Source organism: Pongo pygmaeus, chromosome 15, assembly GCF_028885625.2.
Source record: "Pongo pygmaeus isolate AG05252 chromosome 15, NHGRI_mPonPyg2-v2.0_pri, whole genome shotgun sequence".
NCBI lineage: Eukaryota > Metazoa > Chordata > Mammalia > Primates > Hominidae > Pongo > Pongo pygmaeus.
The window spans coordinates 90,378,152-90,398,652 of NC_072388.2; the positions used below are offsets into that span (position 1 = coordinate 90,378,152).

The following is a 20,501-nucleotide window of genomic DNA, read 5'->3' on the forward strand; positions in this document are numbered from 1 at the left end:
ATGTTCTGAAACACCCCACACCACCCGCCTCGTGAAAATGCTTGATGGGCACGATGCACGCTGCACACCTTCCATGGCTGGGCCCTGAGAGCCCCTCCAGCCTCACCTCTCACCGTCCACCCGGACACACCAGGACCTTGTGGCCCTGACCTCAGGTGTCCCTCCTGCATGCTGCTTTCTCGGGCTTCCAGGCCTTTGCTCCTCCCGCTGCCTGGCTCTCCCTGCTTGGTTAACTCCTAGCTATTTCAGGCCTCACTTTCAACAGCACCCCCACCCCTGGCCCCAGCCATGTTTGGGTGAGGCGCCCTCCTCTGTGACCCCCAGCACAGCACTGATGGTGCTGCGTCCTAACAATGTGCTGCCCGCCTGCTTCCCTCCCCAGAGGCTAAGCCCTGTGGGTCCAGCTGTCTCTTCCATGACTATATCCATGCTGCTCAATTAACGTCACTGCATAAAGAAGGCAAAGTCACTCACAATTGGAAAGGTTTCAAGTCTGGAAGAGGGACAAGGGAGGGAATCCCAAATTGTTCTAAGCATGCTATGAGGACTGAAGACAGTTTGCTAGGCTGTTGTAACTATTCCAATCTGAGGACTGGCATCCTCCACCATTTATCTGAGTCCTGACACCATGGGCATCCGAAGGGAGTACAGCTCACTCCTCTCAACAGTGGCCTGGACTCAACTGACCATGCCCAGTTCATCACCTGTGTTGGCGGCTCAGTGGCTGCAAACCCACATTTGTGTCACTACCTATCCCTGAGTAAATGTCTCATGCAGATAGACACTATTTCTCTTTCTCTTGTGATTAATAAAATGAATACGAAATCTAAGGCATTATAAATCTCATGGTAATTTTCCACTATGAAAGTCGTTAATGTGAAAAATACTTCTGTCACTTCACAGAGGCATGACACTGGAGACTATGGAAATCTCTCTACAACTCCAAGAACTCCCTGATGCAGAGGGCACAGCTCGTGTGTTTCTAGATCCTCTGCTCCTGGTGCAGGGCTCAGCTACCATGCAGGCAGGTGCTGGGCAGACGCGTCTATGTGACTGAGCAAGGATGTTCCCACAAGGCCAGGAATGAACACGGAGACGGGATCCCCAAACCCACCCTCCTCCATAAATCAGGGTACGGGGTGAGATGTGGGAGTCACGTTCCATCCATAATCCCACGTGCAGGAGGAGCTGCTGAGGTGGTGGTTTGTGCTTGACAATCCCCAGCCCTCCCACCCGGGGCATTTCCAGTAAGCAGTGCAGCCATCAGAAGCTGCCCATGTCCCGGAATGCATCTGTGCCGGGGATTCGTGCCTCCCATAACCCAGAGCCAGTGGCCCATCTCCAGGACAAAGCTGAGAAATGGTCTACCCTCCCCACCCCTCACCCAGGCGCGGGCTGGCTTTGCACAGCCTCCAGGATGCCTCCTCAGCAGGAGGTAAGGAGCCTTAGCGTGTGGCTCACATTCCTCAGGGGACACTCCCTGAGTGGGTATGAGGAACAGACAGGCCCTCGCCATAGCCTAGCCAACCCACCTTGCCCAGTCCCAGGGCCTCCAGGGCCCGGCTGCAGCACAGAGCACATGGAGATCCTGGGCCCACAGCCTTCCCCAGCAAGCCCGACAGCTCCACGGCAGGGAGAGGGCAATACGGTGCTCTGCCCTCCGTGGCCTAAGAAGCCTTCTGGCTGGTAGGAGAGACGTTGGGATTATTTCTTAGCCTTGAACAAGTCCACTCAATGTGTGCCAGTATTCTGATTTCACTCAGCTCACGCTTTCTAACCACTTCCAGCCCCCGTTGGAATAGGCCATGAGAAAATTCCTAAATCCTCAGAAAAGAGGGTCCCGGAAGCTGCTACTGACATGAGGTTGTCAGGGTGAGTGGTCAAAGCATCAGAGACCTCACCTGGGTCTCGGTCTCCATGTAGCCTTGACCCTTTCACCTGCATTTTTCCCAGAACGTTGATAAGATTTAAAATGAAGATGGTTAGAGTAGCCTCCACTGGCTGATGGCTTACTATGGGGCTTGCCCAACACCAGTTACATCTTTGAAACCTTATAGAGCCATAATAGTAATTCCTATTTTATTTTTAGAGACAGGGTTCCTCTCTGCCACCTAGTCTGGAGTGCAGTAGTGCAATCATAGCTCATTGCAGCCTCAGCATCCCAGGTTCAAGCAATCCTCCTGCCTCAGCCTCCTGAGTAGCTGGGACTACAGGCATGTGGCACTATGCCTGGCTAAATTTATTTTTTGTAGAGACAGTCTTCCTATGTTGCCCAAGCTAATCTCGAACTCCTGGCCTCAAGCGATCCTCCCACCTTGGTCTCCCAAAGTGCTGGGAATATAGGCATGAGCCGATGCGCCCGGTTGCCCGTTATTCCCACAGATGAGGAAATAGTCCTAGCAAATTAGCCACAGAAACTGCAAGAAGTCTTTTAAAAGATGCACATGGATAGAAGGTGATCATAATGCCATGAGGTGGGGGCAAGAGAAACCCTAAAAGGAATCACTGCCTTACATCAATCAATGACACTCCTTCCCCTCCCCTACTGACTGGGGGATGATGAGGAGCAAGAGGGGGGCACCGGGAAGCCCAGGCTGAGGTGCCAGGGAAGCATCTGCTGAGACTGCTGTGGCTCCGCTCCCCCAAGCCCCCAAGGACAGGTCAGTCTGAATCTGCTTCTGAGGAATTTCCAGCAGCCCCATCCAGGGGCCTCACAGCAAGGCTGCCTACCTCCATGCGGGCCTTGTAGAAGTCCACATCGTGCAGCTTCTCCTTGCAGCGGGTCAGCTCTAGCTCCAGCCTCTCCACGCGGTTTGCCTTCTCACGCAGGGAATCCAGCTCGTCTCGATAGGCACGAGCAGACCGGGCGTCTGCCGCTAGCTGGATGTTCTGGAAGGTGGACAAAGGCAGGAGAACCTAGCTTAGGGCATCCTCTAGGAAGGGCAGAAAGGCCATTGCCCTCCTGCATGGTGTCTCCATGACAACTCAGGACAAGCCAGCTCCTGGTGGCTGGGGGCCTCCATGTGCCACCACCACACAGGATCTCCACCTGCTGTCACTAAGAAACAGGGTCATCCCCATAGCTGTGCTCAGGACAAGTGGCTCTTGTGTGGCTTAAAAGCGCTGCTGTTGCACTCCTGACCCTCCGGGCCCCATTACTGGACACTCCAGCCCTGCCACCCCCAGGACACACAGGCTCAGGCCCCCGACTCACCTCCTGCTTAACTTTCTGCAGTTCCAGCACCAGCTGGTCCACCTCATGTCTGGTATCTACAAGCTGCTCTGTCTTATCCTCCCTGCAGAGGCAGTAAGGAGAAAGAGTGTGGGAGGCAGCTTCCTCAACAAGCAGCCCTGGGAGCAGGCTGCCACTTCCTAAGACCAGTGGGAAAAGGAAAGGACCCGGGATTTGGGCGGTGGGGAGGCAATCTGCTTATGAGGCCTGCAAAAATGTTACCGACTCAAAATTCTTTTCTTTTCGTAAGTTTGCAACACCGGCCCTTAAACTATGTCCATCTGCCACCTTGGTCTCCCTTCAAGTGTGTGGGGCAGGTAAGGAGACCCCAGCGGCAGCTGTACCACCCCACAGCCAGGCTCCACAGGTGACATCCATCAGCTGCAGGAAACCTGGGAGAACAGGCCCACCAGATTGGAGGGAAGGAGGGGCACCTCCTCCCTCCAGCCAAGAAAACACATCAGGTGTGGTCGTCCTGGCCCCAAGCTGGAGCTGAGCGTGGACTGGAGGCTGCTTCTGTGGACAACTTGCACCGTCTGGACGGGAGGAAACCCTGAAGACCGGGAAGAACCCCCGCCCCCATCCCTGTGCAGGCCTCAGAAGGGGAGGCAGCTAGTCCGAGGTCAAAGAGTAAGCTCAGGGCAGACCCCAGCTGACTCCGGGGCACACGTCAGAGCTGTGCCATTGGCAGCACCACACATGTGAGTTGGCGCCACACCAGAAACATGTCTGCAACACACACAAAGGTAGGAGAAGCAGCCGGGGACTCACAGCTCCTGCCTGACGCGCCGCAGCCTGGCCTTGGTGTCGGCCAGCTCTACGGCCAGGTGCTGCTTGTCTTCGCTGGAGAGGCTGCTGGTGGGGCTGGGAGTGGAGTCAGCACTGGAGGACTTGACGGGGCTGGGTGGATGCTGTGCCTGCAGGTAGTCCCGTTCCTGAGTGAGGTCCACGATCAGCTGCAGCCGGGCAGAGAGGGGGATGGAGGAGAACAAATGGGGTTAACCAGCACAACACCTGAGCTTGAACACGGTGAAGAAACCACCAAAAGACAGATATTTCAGCGGAGACTAAGAAACGAGGAGGAAGGTGGGAGAAGGCTGGCGTAGGTTTTGAAAAGAGGTGAAATATTTAGTGAAACAAAAGGGAGTGTACAAAGGAGGAGGGCCCCAAGCTCCGCATCCTGATTCCCTGTATCCTCCCACAGGCCCGAGGTGAGAATGCACTGCAGGGGCCATAACCAGGGAAAGCACGCACGTCCCACCCCAACCAGAACCTCAGCAGCAGGACTGAGGCGTCTAGGCTGAAGATGAAGGGAGAGGAGATGAAGGGGCCTGAGCCCCTTCCCAGGCTGACCGGGCCGCCAACCCGCAGACGCACCTCGGTGCACTCGTCCCGCTGGTCGATGAGCCTCCGCAGGTGGAGCACCATGCTCCTCGACAGGGCCTCCAGCTCCTCCGGAGCCACGTCGGGCAGCTCCAGCCACTGCAGGTCAAACACGTTCTCTTGGTTGTGAGTCACCTGTGGGCACACATGGCAGGGCACTGCAGGGGCGGCAGAGACGGGCACCTACTTCCCTCACACTGCAAACAGCATCTCCTTCCAATCAACCTTACCAATCCCTCAGTGACAAATTTACTGTGGCCAGCAAAAGGGTGCCCTACGCAAGTGCGGCCAAACTCTTCTGCAGAGCCCTGTTCATACAAACCACTTCTGCTTTCAGAACTGGGTCAAAGAGGACGCTGATTTTCAAAGGGGACCAGAAAGCACGCCTTACAATTATTTCCCTGTAAGGTACTGGGATAAGATATCTTCATTGGAGATACATCAATGTAGAACACAAAGAAGGAAAGCTTCAGGGTGACAGAGTGAGGAAAGGGACTATATGTTACTTCTTAAAATCTATGCGAACAGAGCAAAAATATTAATCTTATGTCAGAATGTTGTGTACAAAGCAATCTTGGGTTGTTTTCTGGAACTATTCATAATCAAACAATTTTCAGGTAAGGGTGCATCTCATTCCCACAGGCCACAGAAGACAGCCTCTTTGTGCCCCTTTCCCTGGCCTGGGAGCGGAGATACACAGCTGTCTACGTGAAACAGCCTCTCGATGCACACCCCCAGATCTGCCACAGGAGACAGGATCTATTTCGAGCTCTTCTCTCAGTTTTGGAAGAAAGATACCATAGTGCTCAGGCCTCAAAAGAGGAAAACAAAACAATGAAATCAGGGGTATCTACTCTGAAACACACCCAAAGAAGTATTTATTCAATCAACAGAGGTAGAGAAAACAAAAAAACTAAGCTTGAGCAACATAGTAAGACCCCATCTCTACAAAAAATTTAAAAATTAGCCGGGCGAGGTGGCATGCACCTGTGGTCCCAGCTACTTGGGAGGCTGGGGCAAGAGGACCACTTGAGGCCAGGAGTTTGAGGTTGCAGTGAGCTATGATCAAACCACTGCACTCCAGCCTGGGTGACAGGGACAGACCCTGTCTCTAAAAAAAAAAGACAAACCCATAAAATAAAAAGCAGACAGAACCGTGTCAACAAAGGCCCTTCAATTTCTCAAAATTTGAAGAGACACCACCTTCTTACCTCTCCCCACCTTAAAAGGCCAAGTTTGGATACAGGTGATCTGAGAATTAGGAGAAATCGTATCCCATGATTCAGAGCACCCTAAGGGCACAGGATTGAGAGGCCAGTTCTAGGCCTGGTCCAGACCCAATGCTGGGGAAACTCCTTGGACATCTCGGGGCCTCTGTAAAGGGTGGTGTGGCTGGGCTTCAGGGGCTCAGCCTGGCTGCACCATGGCCACTTGCTGAGCTTTTATTGAAATGCTTATGCCCCCTCCTCCCCCGAGTCTGACTCAGTGGGTCTCTCATGGGGCCCAGCACCCAAATTTTAAAAAAGCACCCAGGGAATTCTGAAGCCCAGGCCCGACAGCCCCAGCCAGCTATGGAAGCTGGTAGGCCCAGCTACAGCTTCTCCCCAATATCAACCCAGGGAGTCCTGTGCTCAGCTGCCTCTGCCAATCACACACCAGCTCCTATGCATGCAAATCTTCATGCATTTATCTCATCTGTCCAATGACACTGACTGCTGAACCCATAACCCCTAAGGTAATTAAAGCACACAATGCTTATTTTAGAAGGAGTGTGGAAGTGGAGGGTCAGGAAAGTACATTTCCACCTGGATACTGCCCCCCAGGGTGGCCGCCTCCTTAGCTGATACCACCTCTGCCAACGTCAATGGCAAAGGGCCGGGAAGGTCAGGCCTCAAAGGCCAGGGGCTCCTCCTCCTCCACTCTGCTGACGCTCAGTGCAGAGCCCTCCCGACCCCTCACTGGGGGGCTTGAGTTGGGGCTGGGCCAAGTCTCCCAAGGCGGTCTTTGTGGGACTCGCTGGTTTTGATTCCCAAGTGGTGTCAGCTTGTCTCTGCCATGTCACTGACAGAAGCAGAGAATCTCTCTATTCTATAAAGATCAACCATTCAAAGCAGGGTGACATTTGCCAGAATACATTTTCAGGGCCTGTAAATCAAATTCTGGGCCTCAACCACTTGACAGCTCTTAAAAATAGTCTGAGTCCATATTAGGCAAAAAGAAGAAGACAAAAGATGACTTGATTGAGGTGTTTTTTTTTTTTTTTAATTTTTATTTTTACCCTCACTTTATTTTAGCTGGCTGATTGATGGCTATCTTTCCAAATAGAATCAATGTGTCTGTGGTGTCTGAAACCTAAGATTAGCAAAATCGTAATGGGTGATGTATTCTTTAAACGTTTCCACTCATAGAGAAGTTTTGCCTCCTGGCTACCACGGGAGCAGCAGTCCACGGCTGAGCCCTCCGCGAGGCCACGCACCTACCTCCTGGATATGGGCCACGATGCCAGCCTGGGTCTCAATGTCCAGCTGTTTGATTCTTTCAATGAACTCCTCTTTCCTCTCACACTGTGGAGGGTTACATGTGTTAATGGAAGCACTGTTCAAGTGAGGGCAAAGCTGAGTCCACCACGGCCACGGAACGAGTTTCAAAAGGAACCACCCACCCCGGGCTTCTCCTTCATAACTAAGAATGCTCTTGTCCTCCTACCAGCCTTACGCTGATGTGTCTCTAGTGGTTGCCAGAACCACCTACATCAGAATCACCTGGGGAGCTTGTTCTTAAAACTCCAATCCGTAAGCCCCCACCCAGATTGAAAAGACCAGGATGGAACACAGAACGCTTTATTTTAAACAAGCTCTCCAGGTGATTCTTAAATACGTAAAGATGGGGGACACCTGGTTTAGGCCGGGGGCGGCAAACTTCATGTGTAAAAAGCCAGATGGTAAATATTTTAGACTCTGTAGGCCATTTGGCCTCCGTCACAACTACTCAGCTCTGTCGTTGTAGTGGGAAACCAGCCACAGACAATATGTAAAGGCGGGCATGAGGCTGTGTTCCGATAAAACTTTGAGAGAGGGTCTCGCTGTCACCCAGGCTGGAGTGCAGTGGCATGATCGTGGCTCACTGCAGCCTCAAACTCCTGCACTCAAGTGATCCTCTCGCCTCAGCCTCCCAAGTAGCCAGGACCACAGGCATGCGCCACCACACCCAGCTAATGTTTTCTATTTTTTGTAAAGACGAGGTCTCATTATGTTGCCCAGGCTGGTCTTGAACTCCCGACCTCAAGCGATCCTCCCCCACCTCAGCCTCCCAAAGTGCTGAGATTACAGGCATGAGCCACTGCACTCGGCCCAATAAAACTTTATTTACAAATATAGGCAGCAAGTCAGATCTGGCCCACAAGCTGTAGTTTGCAGATCCTTGTTCTAGTGGTTCCTACACTGGGGACAATTTGCTAATGGTACCCTGGCCTGAGGGATCCCCATCTCGCCTCCTGCCCAAGGTGCCCTGGTACTAGAAACAGCTGCCACGTAGAACAATGGCCACTCTCTTCCAGGAACCCAGCGGCCTTCTGTCATATTGGACTGAAAGGAGCATCCTCCCACCTAAGCTAAGGGCTCGTTCGAGTCCCACAAACCCAATATGAGATGGCTGGGGTATGTCCCTCTGCTGCAGCCCTGCCCAATCCCTACCTGGACGGCACAGCCCAGCACCAGCAGCAGCACCTTCTTGATTTCCTCCATGCTCTTCCCTAGATCAAGAGAGCAACACATTTAACTCAGCTCAACTGCTGATATAATTTCAGTGACATGTTTACCGTAGGGAAACAAAATCAGATAAACAAAAAAATCATCTCTCCACGCTGTGACATTCACTTAGGTATACACACTCCATCGATCTTCCGTGGGTGGCTTTATTTACTTTTTATTTTATTTTGAGACAGGGTCTCCTTCTGTCACCCAGGCTGGAGTGCAGTGGCAGGCCCACAGCTCACTGCAGCCTTGACCTCCTAAGGCTCAAGTGATCCTCTCACCTCAGCCTCCCTAGTAGCTGGGACTATAGACACATACCACCATGCCCAGCTAATTTTTGTATTTTTTGAAGAGATGGGTTTTTGCCATGTTGCCCAGGCTGGTCTCAAACTCCTGGACTCAAGTGATCCACCCGCCTCAGCCTCCCAGAGTGCTGGAATTACAGGTGTGAGCCACCACACCCAGCCTTATTTACTTTTTAAACCAAATGAGAATTCTGTACATAACTATTTGAAGCCCCTTCCATTCAAATATGTCATAAATATCTCCCCATGAAAATTAACAAACCATAACATCAGCATCCCTTTTTAGCGCATCAGGTAAGCAAAGTACACAATGGGAGAGAACAACTCCCATAGGAAATACTGAGTTGACGCTAAAATAAGGCTGTATACAACCTTCCCCTTTTTATTATGCAAAATTCCAAACAGACACGGGAGGACGGTATAATGAACCTCCACAATACACTCAGCCTCACATTATCAACATTCTGCACCTCTCACTCTACCTGCCTCCTCCTTCCCCCTTTTAAGTTTGTTTGGCTGGAGTATTCTCAAGTAAATTCCATAAGAACATAAAGCCATCCTTTTTTTTTTTTTTGAGATGGAGTCTCGCTCTGTCGCCCAGGCTGGCATGCAGTGGCACAATCTGGGCTCACTGCAAGCTCCACCTCCCAGATTCACACCATTCTCCTGCCTCAGCCTCCCGAGTAGCTGGGACTACAGGGGCCCGCCACCGTGCCTGGCTAATTTTTTGTATTTTTAGTAGAGACGGGGTTTCACCGTGGTCTCAATCTCCTGACCTCGTGATCCGCCCGCCTCGGCCTCCCAAAGTGCTGGGATTACAGGCTTGAACCACTGCGCCCGGCCCCCCCCCTTTTTTTTTTGATACAGGTTCCCACTCTATTGCCCAGGTTGGGGTGTAGTGGTGCAATCATAGCTCACTGCAGCTTCTACCTCCTGGGTTCAAGTGATCCTTCCACCTCAGCCTCCCGAGTAGCTGAGACTACAGGTGCACACCACCACACCTGGCTAACTTTTGTATTTTTTGTAGACAGGGTCTCATAATATTGCCCAGGTTGGTCTTGAACTCCTGGGCTCAAGCGATCCTCTCGCCTCAGCCTCCCAAAGTGTTGGGATCACAGGTGTGAGCCACCGCACCTTTTTGATGGTTGCATACTTACTTTGTAAATCAAGGCCACTAACTTATTTAACCAATCCCCTTCCAGAGGTTCAATTTATATACATATATATATATATATTTTTTTTTTTTTTTTTTTTTTTTGAGACAGTCTCACTCCGTCACCCAGGCTGGAGTGCAGTGGCACAATTTTGGCTCACTTCCACCTCTGTCTCCTGGGTTCAAGCGATTATCCTGCCTCAGCCTCCCAAGGAGCTGGGATTACAGGCGCTCGCCACCACGCTCTGCTATTTTTGAATTTTTAGTAGGGATGGGGTTTCACCATGTTGGCCAGGCTGGTCTTGAACTCCTGACCTCGTGATCTGCTTGCCTCAGCCTCCCAAAGTGCTGGGATTACAGACGTGAGCCACTGTGCCCGGCCTTAAAATATTTCAATCTAAACAATGTTATAAAGAATATCATGGTAGCTAATTCTTTATGCATTCCCTTTTTAAGCTTTTCAAATTGACAAACTGCCCGGCAGACAGGCTCTGCCATTTCACCCTGGGAAATATGTGGTAATTCCCATTTTCCTACCCTTGACCAACATTTACCCCACCACTCTTTCCCAACTTTGTCAATCAGGCCAAAAATCCTATTTTGTCATTCTGAGCTGTGTCTCTTTGATTGTGCTTGTGGCTGAATGCATCTTCACCTGTTTATCTATCTCAAACACTTAAACAGCAGCAGAACACCTGGGCCTAGACGATGGGCTTGGTCACCCAGGAACTGTGTGTCCCAGACAAGCCATACTCTGTCCAAGCCTCAGTTTCCACATCTATAAAATGGCCTGGGTAATGTGCAGGGTTCCCTTTGAGGTTTAAAAAAAAAAAATCTATGTGTTCTGTCTTTTTCGTTATATTCTATTGTATTGAGGAAGAAAGGACATGCCAGAAATAGCTTTCTTCTCTTAAAAAACTTAACCAACTCACACACTGGGCTACAGTGGCCCAAAGTGTCAAAGACTGCTGGGATGAAAAAACCAAACCGCCGTCCTGAGAACCAATGCTGCGGTTCATTTCAGATCCCTGGGTATAAGTAGTGAATGAATATGCGACCTCCTCCTAAGACCCTTCAACTGAGAAATAGCTAAAATTGGCTTTCCTTGAGATAATGACATCACTGTCAAGCCTCAGAACTGGGACTGGGGGTTCACTGAACCAGAAACACACCCCGCCCCCCAGCCTGAAGCCAGGGCAGGGAGAGACTGGTGGGCTGGACCACAGGGTCTAAGGCCACTTTCCTGCTCTGGAGGACACACCTGAGAATAAGGCTCAGCGTTGCAAAGCAATCTTCTAAGGTTAAATCCTTCTTTTGCTAGTAAGTGTAGAAATTTGTCAATATTTGAAATGGAAAAATTCTCAAAATCTTAGGATTTTTTTTTTTTTTTACTTGAGATCTTTTATTTGGCCCAAGATACTCTAATCCATAGAATAAATATCACCACAGTGACTCACTTCCCTATTAACATGGAGCTACTCATCAGCCACTTAATTTTAGTTTCGATAAAGAGAAAAGGGGCTGGGCACGGTGGCTCATGCCTGTAATCCCAGCACTTTGGGAGGCCGAGCTGGGAGGTGAGGTCAGGGGTTCGAGACCAGCCTGGCCAACATGGTGAAACCTCGACTCTACTAAAGGTACAAAAATTAGCCGGGCGTGGTGGCATGCGTCTGTAATCCCAGCTACTTGGGAGGTTGAGGCAGGAGAATCACTTGAACCCAGGAAGCAGAGGTTGCAGTGAGCTGAAATCGCTCCACTGCACTCCAGCCTGGGCGACAAAGGAAGACTCTGTCTCAAAAAAAGAGAGAGAAAAGGGAATGCCCCACATGAGTGTTAACAAAGCCTCCAATCAGTCTTTCTGACAGTGCTTGCCGGCTCAGCCCAAGTCACCCACCTCCCCCTTTCCCTTTTGTCGGCCCACAGATCACTGGCAAGTGCTCATCGCATGCCCATGCTGGATATAAGAGGCACAGACCCTTCCCAGCCATCACTGGCTTGTCTTCCTACAATAAGACTCACTTTTTGAAAGGCCACTCACCTGGTACTGTACCCACCAGAGGAGCTGAAACACTAAGAAAGCACTTAAGGGCCTGAGATCAGCCCAAACAGAAGTCAGGGTTTGCACAGAAAATCTTTATGTACTCTATTCACAGCAAAGGCCCCAAAGGAACTAATTACATCACACTGTAGAATCATTTAGACAACTCTGGTGATCCATTTCCCCAGCCCAAAGCAGATTACAACAGCAAATTAAAAGGCAGGAAAGTGCTGGAGAGGCTCACTGATGGTGTTCTGAGAACAAGGAAGAGATCAGAAACCTTGCACACACACCAGAGGGCTCAAAACTACACTCTGAGTCCGGGTGAGTGGCCCACACCTGTAATCCCAGCACTGTGGGAGGCTGAGGCAGGAGGATCACTTACATTCAGGAGTTCAAGACCAGCCTGGGCAACATAGGGAGCCATCATCCTTGTTTTTTGTTTGTTTGTTTGTTTGTTTTTTGTTTTTGTTTTTTTTGAGATGGAGTCTTCGCTCTGTTGCCAGGCTGGAGTGCAATGGCTCACTCTTGGCTCACTGCAACCTCCGCCTCCCGGGTTCAAGCAATTCTCCTGCCTCAGCCTCCCGAGTAGCTGGGACTATAGGCATGCACCACCATGCCCAGCTACTTTTTGTATTTTTAGTAGACATGGGGTTTCACCATGTTGACCAGGATGGTCTTGATCTCTTGACCTCGTGATCTGCCCGTCTCAGCCTCCCAAAGTGCTGGGATTACGGGCGTAAAGCCACTTGTGCTGAGTCTTTTTTTTTTTTTTGAAATGGAGTCTCGCTCTGTCGCCCAGGCTAGAGTGCAATGGTGCAAGCTCAGCTCACTGCAACCTCTGCCTCCTGGGGTCAAGAGATTCTCCTGCCTCAGCCTCCTGAGTAGCTGGGATTACAGGCGCATGCCACCATGCCCAGCTAATTTTTGTATTTTCATTAGAGATGGGGTTTCGCCATGTTGACCAGGCTTGTTTTGAACTCCTGACCTCAAGTGATCTGCTTGCCTTGGCCTCCCAAAGTGCTGAGATTACAGGTGTGAGCCACTGTGCCCAGCCAAGACCCTATCTCTATTTAAAAAAAAAAAAAAAAAAATTAGCCTGGCCTGGTGGTGCACTATTTGTGAGGCTGAGGTAGGAGGATCGCCTGAGCCTGGGAGGGTGAAGCTGCAGTGAGCTTTGATTGTGCTACTGCACTCCAGCCTGAGTGACAGAGCAAGACCCTGTCTCCAAAACAAGCAAATAAACAAAAAACACCACAAAAACAAACAACACTCCGAGGCTGTTCGGTGACAGAGCAAAGGGTTCTACTCCCTCAGCACCCTGCAATCACACACAATGACAACCCTGAGTTCGTTCATTCCCTCATTCATCCCAACACCCATCAGATATCAAGAAAACACTCAATCTGACCCACAGCACAGGTTAGAAGAGTATGGATTCCTGTTTGCTAAGGTTTGTAACAGGAGGGAAAAAGGCTTTAAAGGTAGAGAATTACGTTTAGAAAAATATTCATGAAAAAAATAAACTCTTTGGTGATGAACAGGTTACTAAGAAATTCACCTCTGCCCTCATTCAAATGAAGCAGAGCGATGCTCGCTGTCACCAGGCTGAGTGAATAGAAACATTTGCTTATAACAAAAGCATGCTGTGATCCCCACCCCTACGGATTCCTACAAAATTTTTTTTTTTTAAAAAGCACCCAGGGCGGGAAGCAAAAGTTCCCTCATTTCTCATGAGAAGCCGATGCCCAATTTCTTTCAGGATTTCAGTCGTAAGAAAAACCGCTATTTCCATAAATCTACCAGATTGCGGGTTTTGAATAGTTTCAAAACACAGCAGAAGATTCCCTCCTGGGTCCTTGCCAGTACGACTGGTTCAGTGACATAGTCAAGCAGGCCAAGATCAAACAAACCTACAGACAGCTCCCTGCCAAGTACCTACTATGTGCTGGGAGCCAAACCAGCAATCTGAAAGCTGATAAATGCTACGGGAACCCGGGAAAGGAACTTCTAATTTGCAGCAAGGCCCAGGGCAAGGACTCTAAAGGGAATAACCTTTGAGCTGAGTTCCACAGATGAGGAGGAGACAGACTTATTGGGTAGGCAAGTGTGGGCTTTCTGGGCCCAGGGAACAGTACGTGTGAAGGCCAAGAGGTAAGAAAGCACGCTGCTTGTCAAAGTATAAGTGCTTTATGGTTACACTTACTTGAGCTGCTGTTCAGACGGAGAAACGGGGGCAGGTTATAAAACGACGTGGATTTCTACACCAAAAAACTCACAAGCAACCACTGGGGGTGGGGATCGAGAAACATCAGACCGGACACACTCTACACTTACCACAACTACACTCTGTCGAGAATAGGAGAACCCCCGGGGGAATCCCAGGACGGCCTGAGTCAATAGCTGAGTCTAAGAAAAACCTTACCTTACTACCTGCTTCCTGGAGTCTTGACACAAAGAAATTCACCCCAGCCTTTCTTAGCAGAAATGCAATGCAGGCAGGCCAACATAAGCTATATAGAAAGCTGCAGATGTTAACAGTCATAGCTTCCAAAACAGAAGGGAAACTGCCTGACAGCACATGTTTCTAAGGGCAGAGGTGAGGATAGAAAAGTAGTTGCACAATTAAAATACACCATCCTCTAAAATGTGCATTATATCAAGGTTTGAAAATTCCCCAACTTGCTAGCTCTGAGTCCATGGCAGACATGATTAGTCAATCACAGCACTTTCTGACTTAGGGTGGAACTAGGCCTCAGAATCCTTTTGAACACAGCACTCCACAGACTACCAGTTAATGGAAATTAACACATGGAACAAAACCTGTTTTCCTTCCATGACTGGTACATAATGTGTAGAGTCCTTTTTGACTCCACTCTTTGGTTCTTTAAGATGTAGTCGTGCACATGTTCAGAAGACACTTCCTTTTTTTTTTTTGAGACAGAGTCTCACTCTGTCACCCAGGTTGGAGTGCAGTGGTGCAATTTCGGCTCACTGCAAGCTCCGCCTCCCGGGTTCAAGCGATTCTTCTGCCTCAGCCTCCCAAGTAGCTGGGACTACAGGCACCCACCACCAGGCCTAGCTAATTTTTGTATTTTTTAGTAGAGACAGGGTTTCACCATGTTGGCCAGGCCGGTCTCGAGCTCCTGACCTCAAGTGATTCATCCGTCTTGGCCTCCCAAAGTGCTGGGATTACATGTATGAGCCACCACGCGCAGACAGAAGACACTTTCTGATTTCTGGATGCAGGAACTAAATCTTGTTGTGTATAAACAATGACTGAGGTGTGAAGCGGGGGATTTAAGCAATGGCAGGTAAGCATCCCTTTCCAAGAGGGAGCCCTTCCTGCCCCAAACTGCACACTCTCTGCCCTTGCTGGGGTCAAAGGCACAGTGATGCCTCTCCATAGATGAACAGGGGTCAGAGATAAAGCAGTGAAACTGATTCCTCTGTCTTGCTAACTCAGCTCCCCACAACCACAGAGGCACAGCACCTGCAAATGACCAGCCAGGCTCAGGGTTTAATCCTCACAACCTGGAAAGACTGACCATATTCCATAGAGTAATTCTGCCCTTCCCTCCTATAGACCACCATTACTGCACCTTAATACACGGCATGCTACCATGTGACTTAATTCCAAAAGCAATCCCCCGAAGATGGCATGATGACTCCATCTTAGAAATAGAAGGATGCAGCTCAGAAAGGCTGAGTCACAGAACTAAGATCTGTTCCCGGGTCCACCACCACCTACTACCAACTTATTTATGTTTCCTTCCAAAGCAGGGAGCTATGTGGTTTCGCTTCTGATGCCGGTGGTCCCATGCAGGTTGTTTAACCGTGTTTGCTGACTGAGTGAGGTTAACTGTTAGCATCAAGTACCTGGATTAGAACCGCAAAGAGAGCAGTTTCAGTTTCTCTCTTCTACGGCACATATGTGTGCTTACTCATTCTACATTCTCTTCTCTTCTGGCTTATATGCTGGTGTGAACCACTAACTGCTTTCCCTGGTTTTGTACTTAAAAACCAGTTATTTCATAAGGATGCTCACGAGGCTGTCACGTGATTTGAAAACAGCAGTGCACTGAACACGACCCTGTTGTCTCTCCTCAGTACACAGGCACATCCCAACACTCACTCACATGGGCACGGCTCTGAGGGCCCTCCTGAGGGCTCATCTTACAACGAGAAGAGCTGTTTATTATTATTTTAACAGTTGGGGTACTTCCCAGGCACTGCCGAGGAATACCCGAGGTGGAGAGTTCCCCGTGGGTGGGCACACGGGGATGCTCCATCATATGTGTCCCCACCCACAGGGAAGGAGACAGGCACCTCTATGCACGGGCTCACATTCTGGGGAACGGCCCCTGTGGAATCCTCATGTCACCACGTGCCCCTGCCCCCCAGCATTAACGTAACCAGGCACACACATTTATCAAACGTGGACTCTGGCAGGCACTAAGCTGCATGCCTGTGTGGAATGGTGCAGGAGCCTCCCGGGGGCACTCTGACTCGTGGCCCTTTACTCTAGTGTCTCTCTGCGGCCTGTGTCAAGTCGGTCCCACCCCCACAGATACCCCAGCACCACCACGCACAACAGACGACAGCTGCCCCCAGGTCATGTAGAACACTCTGAAATATCAGCCCCTCGGAGCACCCTCACCCCAAAAATGACCTCCTACCCCACCTGCCTGCCACGACTGCAGAAGCTGAGAGCAAATTCATTTCCCAGCACCAAACAACTGAAGACCAGAAAAGCAGAATCAGCCACAAGCCTGCAGCTTGAGACCCGAGTTTGCCCTGGGAGGGGGCAAGGAGCTAGGGCAGGCAGGGGACGCTCTGGGAAAGGGTCCCTCCCAACCACCAGGTGGAAAACTCAAACATAAAGACCTTTGACAAATAGCATCTCTTCCCTCCTCCGCAGACAGTGGCGGCCACAGAGAGTAGGGCTGCTGGAAGCCATGGTGTGGCTGTTGCAGCCAGCGGCGTGTTCTCTGTGTGCCCGGGCCATCGCTAGGAAGTTTACTAACAAAGTCTGGTCTCCAGGCAGATCCGCGGGTGCTCGGAGGCCGGCATGTGGGCCGCGCTGTGACGCTCGGCTGGGCTTGGTGTCAGCCAAACTCTGCACCTTCCTAGGAAAGGAAAGCCTCGGCTCCTGGCTCAAGTGCCCCAGCACTGCACATGGACTGGAGACCTCATTTCTGGATCCAACAAGCAGCACAGAAGCAAAGAAGAGGATAGAAACGGCGTAGTTTAAAAGAGCATTTGGTTGCTTTTCTGAACCTTCTCTCTCAAGGATGAAAGAGGAAATTTTAGAACAATCGAAATGCCTGCAAGATTAGCTTTTTCTTATTTCTTCCCTCCCATTCAAAGGCCCAAAACTTTTTGCAAATATGAAAATTATATATACACACACACACACACACACACACACACACACACACACACATTTATACACAGGATTAGAGAATTATGGCCAGGAGAAATAAAATAAAAACAACGGGGGTAGGGGAAAAGAACACAAGAATGGCTCATGAAGCCTGAGTGGCTGACCCTCAGCCTGCACACCACACGGTGAGCAGGCATGGAGCCAGGCGCAGGACTGGGAGGGCCGCAGGGCTGGGAAGACAGGGCTTTTGATTTTTAAAAGCACCATCTCTGCAGCAGGAGGACTGCTCCCCACAAGCCGGACTCTGAGCCTGTGCCTGGGTTGCCAGGGTGGAGGTCAGCAAGCCTCGGGCACACCCAGCCCTCACAAGTTCCCGGGAGCCCCCTGAAGGAAGGCAGGGCTGTGCCGTGTGGGCTATGAGAGAGAGGTTTCCATGGCATCTGAAAAGCACTCCAAGGACACACTGGCAGGAGAGCAAATCAATACTGAGAGGGTTAAATATTAAATTCCAAGGAGTTTCAGGAGGTCTATTTCCTCTGGCCCATGAAACCTAAACCTCAGCTGTCACAGAAGGCCTCCTCCTTGCCCCAGGCTTGCTGCCCCTCATGAGACTCCTAGCAGCTTGCACTCCCCTGAGCTCGTTCCACCTGAACACCTTTCCTCGCTTTCTCTGTCCGTGGCTTACCCAGATATTGCCTCCTCCAGGAAGCCTTCCTGGCCTGCCCAAGCAGAACTCATCAGCCCCCTTGCACTGGCTGTGAAGCACATTCTTGCACCATCTTCTGTCCTAGAATAAATGTTGCAGTGGACTCTGTATTCCCTTCCTGCCCAGACTGGGGGCTTCCTGAGCAGAGGCGGCCTGTTCATCTCACCAACAGAGGATCTAAAGAAGGGGCTTGGGCTGAGCTCCTTTTGTGAGCCTCTGGCTGAGGGGCAGCCAGCTTAGATGAGGAAGGATGAAAAGGTGCTCCAGTCTTTTATTTGGGGAGGTCAGAAGTCGGGCCTTCTGGCTTCCTCAGCTGGTGCAGTAGATAGAGCAGAGTCCTGCACTCAGCTGAGAAGGAAGGTCGGTCACAGCATTTTGTGTGCACAGAACCCTGTCTCTTCGGGGTGCTTCCTCTGCTGCTGGAATGCGCACCCTCTGTAACCATCATAAGAGAGAGAAAACATAGGACAGAGGGCCAGGCCACTGAACAGCAATTAATAAAACCCCAAGGCTCTTCTCAAAGGTTCCAGGGGTATTCAGACAGGACTCTGTAGGGTGTGCATATGGAGTCGCAGCTCCTCCAGGGCTCCCAGGAATCCTGCTTGGCATTTAGAATGTAAGAAACATCAGGGCAGACCGGTGACGGTAACCTTCTTGCTTGGAACCAGTGGCTGACTATCCACAAAAGTAACCATCTGTGCAATTTATGGTGAGAAATCTGTCTTGCACCTATGGAGACCTCCATGCTGTGTGCCTCTGAATGAGCTCCTCCGCTCTCTGGGCTGGGCTTCTGCACCTAAATGGCTCGTTCCCTTCCATTCTAAATGGCTTCGGTGGGATCAGCCATGTGTGAGTCTGGAAACCACTACTATACTTGGATACAAACCCTGGAAGAAAAAACAATGCTCTCTTCCAGCGCAACTGTCCTGTGATTCATCGCAGAAAGTAATTTGCTAACACCCTGGCTTCCCGTCAGACAAATCTAGTCTTTATTTGCGTGTGTGGCACAGTGACAGGCCTGGCTGCTGAGGAAGATGCGGAGAAGCCAGAGCTGGAGGGACCCCGGAGCTAGTCTAGCTCCATCCAGCATCCTCCCTCACTGCTCAGACAGCACAGACGTGAGCTCTTGCTTCTCACAGGCTTCTTGTAGAAAACACTCATCAGTAACCGCGGAAGATGTTTAATAGCTGTGCAGCTGGCAAGATGGTGAAGGCGGTTTTCAGGGAGTCATCTCAGGCCCAGGGGAGACAGACATGTGGTACTAGGCAGAGAATGAATCTCACTTGACCCTGACCACGGACAACTGGCCTTCTTATCTGTGAGAGCAAGTGGGTAACACCTGTCGTGGGCCCCAGCTTGACGGGAGAGCAAAGTGGAGAGAGGAAGAGAGAAAGGTGGGCCCCCTGCATGGATGCTGTATTTACTGAGCACCTACTACATGCCAGGCACTGATCTAGGCGTTCAAATACACTGACAACAACAACAAAAAAAACCCCAGGATTCCTGCTGTCATGAGAGCGTGCACCCTAGCGGGGGAAAAGTATGCAATGACACAGAGGGGAAAAAATCAATGAACAGTATAGTCTATTCACAGGTGCCAAAAGGTATGGAGAAGGGAAAGCAGAGCAGAACAAAGAAGACAGGGTGTGTGGCAGGAGAGACAGGTGGGGCCACACTGAACGGGGGCTCACAGGAGGTGTTTACACAGCTCGCTGGCAGAGGGACCGGCAGGTGCACAGGCTCTAGTGCCCAGAGCGGGCTGCAAAGTCACAGTCGGCTGACCTGAGGAGTGGGCTGCTCGGGCTGCCATGCTGGGAGCAGACTGCAGGGGGCAGAGGTGAGGACACTGCCCTGGGGAGCAGCCAGGCGGAAGCAGGGTAGCTGGTGGTGGTGAGGAGGGCTGCAGGGGAGAGCTCGGCTTCTGGGGGTGCACTGAGGGTAGACCCAGGACGCCAGGCGATGGTGCAGACATGGGTAAGAGGGAAGGATAAGGATGGCTGAGGGGAAACAAAGCAAAGGACGCTCTACGGCACTCAGGCCCCAGAAGCCTGCACACTGCCTCACTATGGGGGCCAGCTCTTATAAGAGCTGTCATATAAAAGTGAGGCGGGGTTCAAGCAGGGTCCAGCCAGAGCTCAGGCTGTGCTCGGAGATGCAGAGACTACAGCAGTGAGCACCAGACAGACCCTCCCCTCCCCAGGCACGTGAGTGCAGCTGAGAGTGAGCTGCAAAACCACAACACCATCAGAGCAGAAATCCAGAGACGGTCCTGGGGCGGACACAGTGTAAGGGAGTGAGGAGTTTGGGCCGGGACGGGCAGATGCTGAGGAGTGATTTCAAATGCAATTTTCAGTATACGAAGTACTGTTTCACAGTCACTGCACTGTCGTTGACTTCCACCCAGGATAGGAAGAGAGTGAACACCCTTCTGTCTGATGGGTGTGGGGGGTTAAGTGAGACATACAGAAAAACTGTAAGTTGTGGCACCTCCCTTTTTTAGGTCAGAGAAAGGGGACAAATGCGTAGACTCTCAGGGTCTTTTAGTA

General features: G+C 50.8%; 1 protein-coding gene across 3 annotated transcripts in view; it reads right to left on the reverse strand.

Annotated features, from left to right (window-relative positions):
* The window catches only part of CCDC88C (coiled-coil domain containing 88C), a 145,745-nt gene that overhangs the window by 63,777 nt on the left and 61,467 nt on the right, over positions 1-20,501 (reverse strand). For all 3 annotated transcript variants that reach the window (XM_054448673.2, XM_054448674.2, XM_054448677.2), the window contains exons 5-10: positions 8,308-8,366; positions 7,096-7,179; positions 4,610-4,750; positions 4,004-4,188; positions 3,215-3,296; positions 2,731-2,889 (exon numbers count right to left, since the gene is read on the reverse strand). In XM_054448673.2, coding sequence (XP_054304648.2) covers positions 2,731-2,889; positions 3,215-3,296; positions 4,004-4,188; positions 4,610-4,750; positions 7,096-7,179; positions 8,308-8,366 — 710 coding nt within the window. The remainder of the gene's footprint in view (positions 1-2,730; positions 2,890-3,214; positions 3,297-4,003; positions 4,189-4,609; positions 4,751-7,095; positions 7,180-8,307; positions 8,367-20,501) is intronic.